General features: G+C 36.8%; 1 protein-coding gene across 2 annotated transcripts; it reads right to left on the reverse strand.

Moving 5' to 3' along the window:
• Positions 1 to 9,619: 9,619 nt before the first annotated feature.
• On the reverse strand, positions 9,620 to 14,996 carry LOC135684473 (uncharacterized). Of its 2 annotated transcripts, XM_065200054.2 has the most exons (6): positions 14,898 to 14,996; positions 13,719 to 14,305; positions 12,843 to 12,936; positions 12,485 to 12,601; positions 11,739 to 11,855; positions 9,620 to 11,219 (listed from the first exon to the last, which is right to left on the reverse strand). In XM_065200054.2, the coding sequence occupies exons 2-6, from the start codon at positions 14,261 to 14,263 to the stop codon at positions 11,124 to 11,126; spliced, it is 969 nt and encodes a 322-aa protein (XP_065056126.1). In that variant the 5' UTR covers positions 14,264 to 14,305; positions 14,898 to 14,996; the 3' UTR covers positions 9,620 to 11,123. The 2 variants fall into 2 exon arrangements, with proteins under 2 accessions (XP_065056126.1, XP_065056124.1); XM_065200052.2 differs by lacking the exon at positions 14,898 to 14,996 and having other exon boundaries at positions 13,719 to 14,409.
• Positions 14,997 to 15,502: the final 506 nt, after the last annotated feature.

The following is a 15,502-nucleotide window of genomic DNA, read 5'->3' on the forward strand; positions in this document are numbered from 1 at the left end:
ACAAGGTTATATGCAATTGGCTAGCCTGGTTTTACAAGGAAAAACTATAACAATCGTAAGGTAAAAGGAAAAACTGAGAAAAAATAAAACAACCAAAGTTAAAAAGGATGTAATTCCGGTTTGTCCATGGCTTATTTTTGCAACAAAATATGTAGTACGTAGTATGGATGGCAATGTTGGAAAGTTTAGAAATGAGATACCGCATTTGTTGCTGATCGATGGAGAGAGAGTCACACATTTTGAAGAATGAATTGCAGGAATTGCCGAAGATGCCAAGAGAGCTCATAGAAAGATTAACAAAGGAGACACATTTGAACTGCCGCTGTAAACCAGATAAGAGAGGAGCATACTTGCTGTGTTTTCTTGTTGCATTTGTGTCAAGATTGGATTCGAAGCCAACAGTTAGCTCTAAAATGTAAAGGTAATTGTTGTTAGTCTTCAAGAGAAGATCTGGGCGAAGGTTTTCTCCAGCTATGATTGATGGCGAAAGAAAGCCAGGTATATCAGCGTAGATGGTAGATCCATTGACAGCTTTTAGTGACGTAGCTAAAAAGTTTAGGATAGAGTTATGTCGCCAGGTGTATCGGCCTTGTTCCAGATATGTTTTGCAGCCAGCAACAACGTGAAGGAGGGTTTCTGGCAGAAAACAGAAAGAACAGTCAGAGGTCTGGCTCAAGTTTCATTTTTTAGGTTTTTCTGTGTGGCAAGGGTATTGTTCAGATACCTTATGGTGAAATTGAAAATATTCTGAGGCATGCTACTTTGCACCTTGGACCAAAGTTCTGGGTAAAGAGATGTGATAATAAAGATCCTTGGGAGGTCAGGATGTTTTGCAGACGATCTTTTTGCTCATGCTGGACAGCCCTTAATGCTTCTTTGGTGTTCCTATATATATCATATTGTATATTTGTGCTACTGCTGGTGTTTTTCCATAAAGAGCGACTGTTATCGTTTGGCGAGGATTTCAATGCGTTGCGTAAAACTGTTTGACACTGTAGAAATTTGGTGGATGGTAAAGTTAAGCTGAGTCCAAACTGATTTGTAGAAAGAATAATGCTACTCAAGGTAGCACTTATTGGGAGGTCGAGCCACTGGCGGATGTATTTGGATACGAGGTTGTCAAGATTCTCGACAACCAACATAATAATGGAAACTTTTCATTTTGAATTCCAGTTGAAACTACAATCACAAATCTCACTATTACAAAGTAATTTGTAACTGGCTAGCCTGTTTTTACAAAATAAAACTATTAAAATCGTAGTAATGAGAAAAGAAAAAAAAAATTTAAAAGGGGAGTAGCTCTGGATTAGTCCAAGTTTTGTTTCTACAGCAGAATATATAGTATAATAATAATAATAATAATAATAATAATAATAATAATAATAGTAATAATTTTAATTTTGTTTAAAACATCTCATTTTCATTGAATACATTTTAAATTTACAATTATACGACTCGCTTTTACAGGCATCATATAATTGGCTTATCTGCATTACAATATTTAAAAGTCAATTAGTTCGGGGCTTAGCCATGGTTTGTTCCTACAGCAAAAAATGATAATGATAATAATGGAAACATTTCATTTTCAATTCAACTTAAACTACAATTACAAATCTCACTATTACAAGGTAATTTGCAATTGGCTAGCCTGGTTTTACAAGAAAAAAACTATAACAATCGTAAGGTAAAAGGAAAAACTGAGAAAAATAAAACAACCAAAATTAAAACGGATGTAATTCCGGATTTGTCCATGGTTTATTTTTGCAACAAAATATGTAGTACGTAGTACGAATGGCAATGTTGGAAAGTTTAGAGATGAGATACCGTTTTTGTTGTTGATCGATGGAGAGAGAGTCACACATTTTGAAGAAAGAGATGCAGGAATTGCCAAAGATGCCAAGAGAGCTCATAGAAAGATTCACAAAAGAGACACATTTGAACTTTCGCTGTAAGTCAGATAGGAGAGGAGCATACTTGCTGTGTTTTCTTGTTGCATTTGTGTTAAGATTGGATTCAAAACCAACAGTAAGCTCTAAGATGTATAGGTAATTGTTGTTAGTCTTCAAGAGAAGATCTGGGCGAAGGTTTTCTGCAGTTATGATTGATGGTGAAAGATAGCCAGGTATATCAGCGTAGATGGTAGATTCATTAACAGCTTTAAGAGACGTAGCTAGAAAGTTTAAGATAGAGTTATGACGCCAGGTGTATCGGCCTTGTTCCAAGTATGTTTTGCAGCCAGCAACAACGTGAAGGAGGGTTTCTGGCAGAAAACAGAAAAAACAATCAGAAGTCTGGCTCAAGTTCCACTTTTTCAAGTTTTTCTGTGTAGCAAGGGTATTGTTCAGGTACCTTATGGTGAAATTGAAAATATTCTGAGGCATGCTACTTTGCACCTTGGACCAAAGTTTGTTTATTTGTGGAAGATCCTGGTTAAAAAGATGTGACAATAAAGATCCTTGGGAAGTTAGAATGTTTTGCAGACGATCTTTATGTTCTTGCTGGACAGCCTTTAATGCTTCTTTCGTGTTCCTATATATATCATATTGTATATTTGTGCTACTGCTGGTATTTTTCCATAAAGAGCGAATGTTATCGTTTGGTGAAGATTTCAATGCGTTGCGTAAAATAGTTTGACACTGTAGGAATTTGGCGGATGGTAAAGTTAGGCTGAGTCCAAACTGGTTTTTAGAAAGAATAATGCTACTCAAGGTAGCACTTATTGGGAGGTCGAGCCACTGGCGGATGTATTTGGATACAAGGTTGTCAAGATTCTCGACAACCCACGTCTTTGAAAGATCTGCTACAGTAAGGTTCCAAGAGATTTTAGAAAGAACAAAGTTGTGATAAAGAAGCAACTTATTTTTTGCATGTAGAGGCTGGGAATCAATTTGTTTGAGCATGTTGGACAGTGATGATAAAAGATCAGATTTATGTTCTTGGTTTGTCATTTCAAAGTCAAAATGACGACCGAGGTACTTAAAAGAATTTCCATTCGAGACAGGTGGGATAGATTCGTTGTTTATGAAAAGCTTAGGTTGATACTGAAGAGAACGTGTGGAAAATTTCTTTATTCCAAAAGTGATGCATTTATCGACACGTATGATCATGTTAGCCCATTGGCACCAGCGAGTGAAACAATTCAGTAGAAGTTGGTTTTCTTTCTCATTGCTGGTGATAACGGCAGCATCGTCTGCGAATTGAAACCAATGGACTGGTTGAAACATACGGTCGTTCTGATCATGTGGGGAGAAACCTAACTGTTTGTATTTTTCAGCTTTTATGTACTGTATGAATGTGTTGAAGCCAGTGGCGTAGCTAGCCAAATAGCAGTGGTCATGCCCTTCCCTCAAATTTGAAAAAATATGGGTGTGGCCAAATTTTACCACGCCCAATTTTTTAGTTGATGAATTCCTTTTGGAAATTTTAATTTTAAGGCTTGTGACTGATAAAAAAAATTGTGATTAACTTTTGGAATGAGCTTTTCTTATTTCATAGCAATCATCTTGTTACACCATGAAATGACCTTTATCTTATAGCTGTGACACTGTTTTGGTTTGTTGGTAATTTATACAGACAGAGTTCTGACAATTTCCAAACAGAACTATACAAAAGACATTAAAAAAACATTAGTTTAGTATAGTAGATAAACTAAGCTTAAATTAAAAATTGTTTTGTTCTCCTAATTTCTTTCAATTTGCAGGCTGAAATACATTTGTAAATTTTAGAGATAAGCTAAAATTTTTATATGAAACAATAAATCACATGAAATTGAATGGGAGCTTTTTGGTCATCTTTTCCACAAATAGTCTTATTATCAATCTGTTGAAGGTATTATAAAGCCATCATGATTAACTAACAACCCCAATAGAATTGATAGATGAATAAAACAAATTTGCAAAAGAATATCCAATGTAAATATTTATATGAAATATAGGAAGCTAAAATAATGGATAGGCCTAGTTCAAAATGTTTTCTGCAAAGTTAGACTTAATAGAAAAATACCTTGCAAAATAAGTTTAGCTTAACAAAAACATTGATGTTTCCACATATACTTGTGGTAAACATCCACATGATTGGGTTGTCCTTACTAAATCTAGCAAACAAGGGTTGTAGATGAATAATTTGATCTTGTAAATTTTCAAATACATCAAAAGTTGTAATAGTGAAATAAAACTGTTAAACTAACAAGATCAGTAACATGCTTGACTTGTCTCTGGTCATTTTATTTCAACAGCTATAAGTAGTAAAAAGTACTTTCAACTAAAAGTGAAGTCAGTAGAGCTTTGAGTTTGACTTTAATTGTGTGTAAAAACAGTGTTATTGCATGTGATAATAAACAAAAAATTGAAGAATAACTTTAAGCAAGTTCTGGCATTCCCTATCCATTAACTACAATCTTATTGTCCTAATCATAATATGGTAATAATGCTTTTAAAGGGCTTAACAGTTTTTGAATATGCTGCTAAATGTCTGGAAAGTTTAAGCTCTCAAATCTGTTGGTTTGGAGAATAACACTGCTATCTCCTCCATCCATCTCCAGTGAACAGCATCAAGATTTGGCATTCATTAAATCAAGAAGATTCTCTGCAAATGTTCAACTAGTAACAATTGATTACTGAAAAGGCTGAGAGTTTGGTTTGGTTGCATAAAATGATCCTGCTCGCTGATTTTATGTCCAAAAATGGCCTTTCGTGCCTGTAACTTCTCCACATAGTGCAACACCATTAAGGCTGAAAAACCCTGTCGTTGCCATAAAATGTTCTGGAGATTAACATGAGTCGTGGCTGCTTGGCAATAAGCTTTTGCTTGCATTTTACTTACAGAGAATTACCTCCCAGCTCGTGGATCTAGGCATAGCAGCGATGCCTCGCATTCGCGTTCACGAAATAACACAGGGCGGTTTTGATGATTATAATGATGGTCATGCCCTCTCGAAATGGCATGACTTGCCTTTGTTCTCTCCTGCGTCACTCCTATTGTTAGGCATGACCAAACATAGGGAACCAGCGTTATGGGCATGACTAAAACACAGGGTTTGGTCATGCTCATAGTTATGGGCATGACTAAATTGGAAACCCTCTGTTCTAGTCATGCCCGACAATAGAAGAGCGCCTTCGGAGGGCTCCATATTCTTGGGTGGAACCATAGGGCTCCAAAGGCGAATGGCCTGAGCTATTTCATCAGGAGAATAGGACTTTATTCTTACGAAAATATAATTTTTTGAAAAATGTTAACTCTGAAAATAGATGGTCATGCCCGGCATGACAAGCATGACCGCTAGCTACGCCACTGGTTGAAGCATAGATTAAATAGTAGAGGACTGAGGCAGTCGCCTTGAAGAACACCGCGACGGACTGGAATAGCAGGAGTATTATAGTGGCTTGTGATGATAGAGGTTTTAAAATCGGTGTAAAGGCTAGAGATAAGAAGTTGTATGTTGTCAGGGATATGATGGTAAGATAGTACAGTGGGTATCAAATTATGATGTACTTCTCCAAATGCATTTTTAAGATCGAGAAGAGTGACAACTAGTGAACGTTGCTTGATACGAGCTTTGTTTATGACCTGAGCCATCATGGCAGTATGCTCTAAGGTCCCTGAAATATTCGAGGTGAAGCCTTTTTGTATTTCGTGCTCAATGAGACCATTAACTTTAAGAAAATTAAATAGACTGTCACGCAGGCATGATATGAAGATTTTCAAAGGCACTGGCTCAAGAGTGATTGGCCTGAAGTTTGCTGGATCGTCATTGCTACCCTTTTTGTGAATTAGGATAGTGCATGCCTTTTTCCACTCTAAAGGAACTTTTCCAGAGAGCCAGATATTATGAATGATATTTGTTATCAAAGAGCGTAAATATGGACATCGTTTAAAAACAATGATGGAAATTTTGTCACTTTAATAATAATAATAATAATAATAATAATAATAATAATAATAATAATTATAATAATGATAAAGGCATTTATATTGCGCCATTAATCCACGCGGCTCAAAGGCGCATTACATAATGTTAATAAAACTAATAGAGTGATAAAATATACAGTACTATAAAGAACGGTAAAAAATGTTCGTAAAATTTTCGTAAAATAAATAAAATCTAATTAAAATATTCTTGAAAAAGATGCGTTTTCAGTCTGCTCTAAAAAGCGTCAAAAGAATCCACTGCTCGCAACGTGTATGGCAGTCTGTTCCAAAGTAAAGGGGAGGCACCTGTAAATCACGATCTCCAGCGGTCACTAGCTTTGTCCTTGATGTTTCAAGAGTCAAGTCATCATCAGCAGATCTAGTCTGTCGCGCTGCTGTTCATAACGTGACCAACTCAGTAAGATACACTGGTGCAAGGTTATTGATGCATTTGTAAGTCAACATTAAGATCGTATATTTTATCCTGCGCAATACTGGCAACCAATGAAGCTGTTTTAACACTGGGGTCATGTGACTGTCTCTCTTCGCACGGGTCAAAATCCTGGCGGCAGTATTCTGAATTTTTTGCAACTTTTTTAACTTGCACATTGGCAAACCATATAAAAGAGAATTTTTGCAATCTAGCCGAGATGTGACAAAAGCATGGATGGCTTTTTCAGCAGCTTCTTTAGTGAGATACTTCCGAGCTAGGCGGATATTATGCAAGTAGTACCTAGCTGAGCTGTACAAAGAGTTTAAATATGACTTAAGTGACAAATTAGCATCGAAGACTACACAAGAGTTCGTGCTTTTTCACTTGGTTTAATTGTACTTTTTCTAATAATGACACACAGGTGACAGTTTTGCACATTGTTTTTGCGTTCCAATCACCAATAAGTCAGTCTTGTCTCCGCTTAGCTTGGGACTGAATTTCTTGAATACACCCTTCGATTTGCTGTATTGAGAGAGCTGCACATTCTGGAGTTGGTGAAAATGACATATAGAGTTGCGTATCGTCAGCATAGAGGTGGAACTTCATGCCTCTTTTCCTAACAATGTCTCTTAAGGGCAGCGTGTATACGAGAAAAAGTAATGGCCCAGCACTGATCCTTGTGGAACACCACAAGGTAGAGATATCTCCTTTGATTTTTCATCTTTAACTTTAACCATTTGGAAACATGTTCTAGATATGAAACAAACCATTTCAAAGCTGCCTCTTGAATTCCGCGTGGCCCCCCACTTTTCTGTAGTATGATTCTGTAGTATGATTGTAATAAAATGTAGTATGATTCTGTAAGTAATGAGTAATGAGTAGTATGATCTGTAAGTAGATTATAATCAAATAAATGTAGTATGATGCTGTAAGTTGCCTGGTATTCTCTTATATGTGTCCTTAGCTTTACCTTGGTTGCTATGTCTTTACCATAAAAGACGTACATAAAAGTGAATATGGGAATTAGATCGAAGAAATCGGTCATTGTCTAAGTTTTACAACGAGTAACAGCTTGGCTTAGCAAATTGATCGAGAAACCTAGTCCACAATAACCTGGTGCCAGCACAAATTGACGGAGTTTCGTTTTTTCCATTGCCTAAACTTGGCACACAAGGTCTATTTGTTAACGAAAACTTTATTAACGAAAATCAGAAACATTACAAAAAGAGAGAAATCAGCTGTTGAAAGAAAAGAAAGAGCTGCAAAGAAAGTTTTTGAGGATATGAGAAATAAAGATTGGGCAGATTTGTTCTTAAAAAGTATCATCAAGAAAACTTCATAGTTTGATCGTTTGGATAATCCATTCCTGCTAAGAAAGAGAACATATCGACGCAATTATAAATTCTATTTAAATTCATTTTGACAAGCCTAGTTTGAAGGTTTTTCAAATTTTTGTTAAAACACTTCATTTCCGACAAAGTTAAGATCAGATGTTACAAAGTTATATTTTAACTGTACAAAATTGCTTAACTTTTCATTTTTAGTTTATAGTTCTTCTGTTGATATTTCAACGTTGATGTTTTTTATTAATCCGTGTTTCATTTATTTTTCTCCCTCATCTTATTTCGGGTACTTTTAAAATTTAAAAAAGGTTTCATTACGAGCTATATGATAGTGGTTATTCTAAAACTTTGCAAAACTTTTCTATTTCAAGTCAACATCACAATAGACGTGACTATGGGTCACCTTCAATCAAAATTCATTTTAGATACAGTTTCTGGCCATCCCTAAGACACCATAATTCTAAAAATATTCTTGCCACCAGCCAGTGGCGGCCTTTCCTAAGCCCTTTCAAGACTTTGATATTTTGGCCCCTCCACTTTCAAATACGTTTCGTCGGCCCTGTTCCGCATCTGTTGGAAAGCCTCTTTAGTAATACAGAATGGTTTACTGTATCAAACGCCGCTGAAAGATCTAATAAAACAAGAATAGAGACTTTTTGTTTATCCATTGCCCTCGTTAAGTCTTTTTGAACTCTCAGTAATGCTGTTTCTGCACTATGTCCCTCTTTATATGCCGAATGCAACGGCTGAAAAAAAATCATTTTCCACCAGATGCTGAACAAATTGATTTGCAACTGCCCTTTCGATAAGCTTTGAGGCACAAGGCAAATTGGAAACTGGTCTGAAGTTGGCATTTTTAACTTCCTGATCTGGCTTTTTCAAATGTGGGTTTAATATAGCTAACTTAAAACGTTCTGGCATAACTGAAGTCCGAAAAGTCTAATAATCAAAAGGAGGCGTTTATTAAAACAAACTTGCAGCATTTAGTCTGCTTCTTTTCTACAACATATTAAAATGTTCACTTCTATTCTTATACTCCCTCTTGCAGGACATGTCTGATGGCATCTTTCTGATTACCACTGATTACGACCAAACATTGAACGCAGAGTTCACAACACCCCTCAATCCTCCTCTGGATGATTTTTTGCACTATTTACATACCTCAACATTTTTCTAGGATGATTTGAGTTGAGTAAATATTTCTTAGAAATGGAATTTAAGCAAAATCTTCTATGGTAACCTTCCTCCGGCCCACAGCCGTTGAACCAGCATGTTTCTACATTCTGATTGAATGCTTTTTGTGTAAACGAGTAATAATTTATCCCCTTTTTAAAGCCTCTTTAATAAACGCCGCAAAGGAAGAATGCACTCGCCGGGCGTTTAATGGAGGATAAGAGTCCGCAGAGACTCATAGCTTTTGCTGTTCCAGCCATTGCTTGGAGACAGTCATTTTCAAACATAGTTAGCCTGAGGTGCCTTATAAACGGAGAGGGGCGGCGAATTCCGATAAATGGGAGGGTCGGTAGCAATCAAATAAAGAAAATTTTTGTAAATAAAGAGAAACACTTTTTGTCAGTTAAATTAGTCTTTTAATAATAATGCAACACAAAAATAGGCAATGCCATCTTTTCATCTACCTCGAAAATATTCCGTTACTATTATAGTTGAATCTAATTGAACGAAGTACTTCGCAGAAATTTCGAAACAAAAACGCTGATTTTCTCCCGAGAACTCGAATAACGAACAAGTCAAATTATAGAGACACGAATTTTAGAGGTTTTCAAGAGTTTTCTAGGGAATTTCAAAGGGCCTTGATATTTTGTTCGAATTACAAAAAGTTCGACTAACACGAGTTCGAATTAGACAGCGTTGATCGTATTTAGAAGCTATTACTGAATACTTTTAACATTCAAACAATCTTTTGGTGGTACAAAACTTGTAAATGGCTTTGAAAAAAGCAAACATTTAGTAAACGAAAGCTTTTCGTCTGACACTCTTCAGAGTTTAGAACGTCAGAACATAGATCGAAAACTCTACGCTAAGAAATATATATACCCAGTTGTGGATCGAAATAGGCCAATCAGAAACACGAGCATATGACTGTATAGGTTGACCAATCAGTGTCGCTTGCCTATTAGAATGTTACCAATAGGGTCCTAAGGCGAAAACGAACTCCTTTTGTCTACACAATAGCGGGTTTTTCGTGCTTATGTAGATAGATTCCTGCTAAATGAAACGATGATCGGGCGTTACCAATAATCCGAAACATGTGGCTATTATAGTTTTTTGCACAATGTGGGTTTTCCAGTAAATGCTGCCCGGTAGCAGAATCGCAGTTTTTAGTTGTAATTTTAGATTTCCAAGACCGAGGTGGCTGTTTTATTCTATCCTCCAATCTTTGGGTGGTGCGTCCTACGTAGCCAGAATCACACTGGCACGTAAATTCATATATAACAGAACTTTTTTGTGTGGCAGGAACGCAGTCCATTTGAATGGACGGGAGGGCCTTTTTCGTACTATAAACAACACGTGGGTTGACCGCAAAGAAACAATTTGTAATGGCCTGTTTTATTTGGCTTTCAAAACGTAGAGAGCTGTTACCGATCCAGGGTAGTTTTAGATAGACCGGGCACTTTTGAGGACCAAATTTTACGTCAGCCGAGAAATTTCCTATCTTCTCCTTAATGTAAACTTAAAATAACATCTTCTGGATAGCCGTTCTCCAGAAAAATCTTAGTTGTTTTTCAAGTTCCCAGTCGAGTTTAGACTTGGAACAAATCATCAGTGTCCTATGTGTAAGCGTTTTGATGAGGCTGATTTTCCTTTGTTTTGGGCAAAACGCACTCCATCGAGTGTATAACCCCGAAAATGTGGATTTACGGTATACACTAGTGAGAAATCCAGTGTCAGATTTTTCAACCAAAACATCTAGAAATGGCAAGGAGATATTTTCTTCCTTTTCAAATGTGTACAAATAATTCAAAATTATTTTCTTCATTTTCTTCCAATTTCAAGTGTCAACCTATACAGTCATGTGCTCGTGTTTTTGATTGGCCTATTTCGATTCACAACTGGGTATATATATTTCCTAGCGTAGAGTTTTCGATTTATGTTCTGACGTTTTAAACTCTGAAGAGTGTCAGACGAGAAGCTTTTGTTTACTAAAAGTTTACTAAAGGTTCAAAGCCATTTACTTTTAACATTATTAAAAGGCATGGGAGCCAGCAACAGAACACCAGGGATTCTAGAAAAGGTAATCTATAAAGGGTCTAGGCATTTCAATGCTACTACTTTGGCTCAGAATGAAGCTGATCTATATTGTGCGTGGAAAATGATGCGTGCAGGTAAGGCAATAAATTAAATAAATGTCATCATTGAATATTTTGAAGAATGTCAAACGGCTGATAGTCAATGATGCATATGATTCCATCAAGATGGAGTTACTTGCCAACAGCCTCTCTTCCGTGAGGGGTGCTAAAGTTAATATCAGGCCCAATAGAAACAATTCTAAACGGGTTCACAGATTCATGACTCTCCTAGAAAAATAGAATGACAATAAAAAGTAATTGAGGGTAAAAAAAATTGTTTTTTATTACTTTGTACCAATAGCCTGCCTTGCCTAAGGTGTGATACGGAGCTAAGTCAGCAGAACATAGTGCCAAGACAGGTTTACAGGCCAACACAGGTTTGAAGGCAAACTTCATGGCTAACTTTTTTGTGGCCTTCCTAGGCCTGATAGCTACCTATTCTCAGTATTCTCCAAGTTCTTCAATATCATAGCTGTGTTTCTTGTCAGTCTCACATCTAGCAGAAATGGTCAGTTGGCTTATGATGTTCCTGAACTAGCTCATCTGAGAACATGAGTTGGAACACAGACATAAAACTGTGTTGGAACCAGCAATGACCACTGATCCGAGTTAGAGCATCTTTTGTCTTACACTTTTTAAAACAGAGAGCCTTGCATTGAAACATGAATACAAACAATCAACAAGAGTCTAAAAATATGTAGCATGAATTGTGAAAAAGGACAAGTTGTGTAAATGTGGTATGCTTACCATATAGTGGCGACGGATATGGAACATGTTAACTGTATCTCCAATGCCTTTGTGCTGATAAAGATCCTTGGTATAGCCAAAGAGGTTGGGATAATCTATAATCCGTTTTTTGTTACACTAAAGACAAGAGATTTAAAATTACTGTGCAAATAACAGCTGCTGATGTATTGAAAAAACCAAGGACAAGAATCCTGTGTTACAAAAATCCTCAAAAACAAGCTTAATGGCCTTGGGCACAGAGAATGCTAAACATATAGGGGGCTTAGTGTGGATCTTGCCAAGAAAAGTATTGTTTAATTGAGATAGAACTTCCCAAATTGAGATTGAAATGCAAATAAAATTTTGCCTAATGAGGTGGTCTGCAGCCCTCCCAGCCCATATGTCCTCTAAATCTATGTATATGTCTCATCAGTTGGGGAATGCAGCTTTGTTTTTAACTTTAATATCAGCACCATGACAAAGCCTGGTTATGTTATGGCCACAGTAGCAGAACAATTTTGAAAGAATATTGTTCATTCCATCAATATGGATAAAGTCCATTTATGCCACAAAGGTTTCTTAAGTTTATCTGCCTTGGAAAAAGCAGAGATTCAAAAACTTGGGTAATTTGAGTGTGAAAAACAAACTTGAGAATATGACTAACTTGAGATTCAAAACTAATTTGGGTGTAAATTATCTGGTTAGAAAAGCATTACAGAATGGGAAATATAATCAGCATTCTTTATCTAATGATATAAAAACTTCACCTTGAAGTGTCCATGATAGACATGATCAAATCGTATTAAGGTTGTGAATAAACGAACATCAGCTTCAGTCACTTGATTACCAGTTAAGAAGCGCTTTGTACTCAAAATTGACTCAACCTTAAAAGAACAAGTATATATAAGACAATAAAACATTTTTCCATTTATGACAAAAAATAGTAAGGAAGGTATTATTTCCTAACATGCCTGATGTGACAAAACAAATGGGGACATGACAAAAGTTGATGCAATGCAAGAAACTTTCTGTGAAAAGTAACCAAAGAGCCAAAGTCGGGCAAAAATTACACAATGTGAAAATATTTAAAAATCTTCAGAAAGCTGCAAATTGAAAATTAATTACCTTATCCAGGCCTTCAAAGACCTCCTTCACAGCAGTATCATATGCTTCCTGAGTTCTAGCAAATCCAGCTCTGTAAACCCCATTATTGATCATGCTGATTGATAAAATCAAGAAAAATTGCTGAAAAGACTTTATGCTGTATTACATAACAATTACCAACCTCTGGAGCCATCAATAGATATTATTCTACACTGGGGTTTCTATGTCCAATTTGTTGGAAAATTATGCAAACCATATTTTATTGACCAAGAAGTTTGAAAATTTGCTGACAAAGCACTCCTAGTTGGTAAAAACGTCTCTTTTTAACAGAAATTTTCCCAAGGGAACCCCCTTCCCAAATCTTTAAAATGGTCATATAACACCTTGCAATCCTTATACTGGCCATATTTTTGCATCATTGTAACTTTCATTTCTACAATCCATATAATATTGATCATGTTCATTTGATATACCGTAAATCATCGAATTAGCCCAATAAAAATTGATAGGCATTCAATAAAAAGCGATAGGCAACCTCAGATGGCGAAAATCATAAAATTGAGGGGTCCAATTTGAGAATTTACGGTAGCAGCAGGGGCTTATTCGAGGTGGGGGGCTTATTGAAAATTTTTAGTTCTAAGGTGGGGGCTTATTCGAGGGGGGGGGGCTTTTTCGAAGGAGGGGGGCAATTCGAGGATTTACGGTATCTTAAAGAATATTACTTATATCAAATTAATTCTCCTCGAACGGAGATTGATGAAGACTTTCATCCTGGGCGAGAAAACTGAAAATCCTGCTATTTAGGATGAGCACATAAAAATATGGGCCGATATAGTATATGGTAAGAAACAGTAAAATTATATCAATAAGAAAGCGTGAGTAGAAGATAATACACACGGGTAAATCCAGCTGTTTAGATCATCAATCTCGTTACGCAATTGAGCAGGATACAAGTCCAGCTGTACCTGTTCTTTGCTGTTACAAAACTGGTTGAACTCGCTGTTTAACATGCGAATTATTTCACTGGACTCGTTGTTTACAATTTTCTTTGTTTGTTTATCAAACAACACTGGAACTGTGATTCGACCGTCGTAGGCCTTGTCAGAGGTTTGGTAAACTTCTCTCAAATAATTACACCCATTAACTGTATCCGGCGTGCAGTCAGTTCTGCCTGGTGAAAATCTCCAGCCAGTTCGCGAATCCATGAAATAGTCTACAACGTTCACAGAAATCACATCATCAAGGCCCTTCAGTTTGCGATATATCAGGGTGCGGTGAGCCCAGGGACAGGCATATGATACGTAGAGGTGGTATCTCCCAGGTTCTGCTTTTAAACCAGATGACCCATCGGCAGTAATAAAATTTCTGAAAACAGAATCTTTTCTGATAAATTCGCCAGACTTGCTGGCATCATTGATGACCCCTTTGTGCTCTGTCGCCATATTGCCCCTTTACAGCTTTGCTTTCGATTGACCAAGCTCTCTCTAATGTAAGTTCCGCTTTTTAGTCGAAAATATTTATCTAAAAAGGAGGCTACTCAACATTCGACAACACTACTACACGTTCCAATCATGTTGGTAGCGCTCGGGGTCAAATAGGGAACGGGGTCAAATAGGGAAATCGGGGTCATATAGGGAAATCGTTAATAACTCCAAAAATTGGACAGATATCTCAAAAAAAACCTCAGAATCGGATTCGGCATGCCTTAATCTACCTTTTAGATGCTTATTTAATTAAACTACATCAATTTTAAGAGCATAAATGATAATGTTTTTCTTCTACGTTAGCTTGATGCGTGTCTCCTCCGTAGCGACGGGAGCAAATAGGCAAAACACGTTGAAAAGCATCGATTTAACCAAAAATAAATAGCAAAAGGTAGAAATAACAATATAAAATACACATTCTATTCATATTCATCCAAATTTCACACATCCTGCAACGAGGGTTACAAGATTTCTCTAAATAAATCAGCTGAGTGATCGACGCGCTCGGGGTCAAATAGGGAAATCGACATTTGGGGTCAAATAGGGAAATGACTAAAAACTGCAAGAAACAAGCACGAAAAAGAAAACTAACCTCATTCCAAGGCAATGAGTAATTAAATCTGCTCTTTCTGTCCGTTTGTCTGCTAGAAATCAAGCTATATCGATAGATAGATACAATTCAGACAACGTTCGACACGCACTTAGGCCCTTGTTTACAGATTGATCTCCTCCACAGTTTCGGGGTCAAATCACTGATCTAAAAAAAACTGGATCGCGCATCCTATTGTTCTCAAACCTTAGAAAGTGCGGCCGGCGAATTTCAATCGGCGCCATGCGCTTGTGACCACTTCAGCGGGAAAATGAATGGCTAGGACGCTGGAGAATAAGGTATTCGCTGCATTTATTTTGGCTGTAAGAAATGCGAAATAGGGAACTGACGATGAAAAGGGAATAAATGACAACAAGGACCATGAGAATCAAGGATTGCAAATAAAAAGGAAGCTACGCTTCACTTTTTCACCGTGAGTACACTACTATTTTTATTTTAGTAGGCCAAGATCGTTGTATTTCGTAGGTACAGTTATGCCCCCTTTAAACTGGGTTTTCACGAGTCTGGACCATTTCAAATCCTTTTGCTAAAAGGATCAAAAGTGATACGGTTAGCCGTATCAGTTTTGCTACGGATAGCTTGGAGTG

This window comes from Rhopilema esculentum, chromosome 21, assembly GCF_057945365.1.
Source record: "Rhopilema esculentum isolate cy_ngs chromosome 21, ASM5794536v1, whole genome shotgun sequence".
Classification (NCBI taxonomy): Eukaryota; Metazoa; Cnidaria; class Scyphozoa; order Rhizostomeae; family Rhizostomatidae; genus Rhopilema; species Rhopilema esculentum.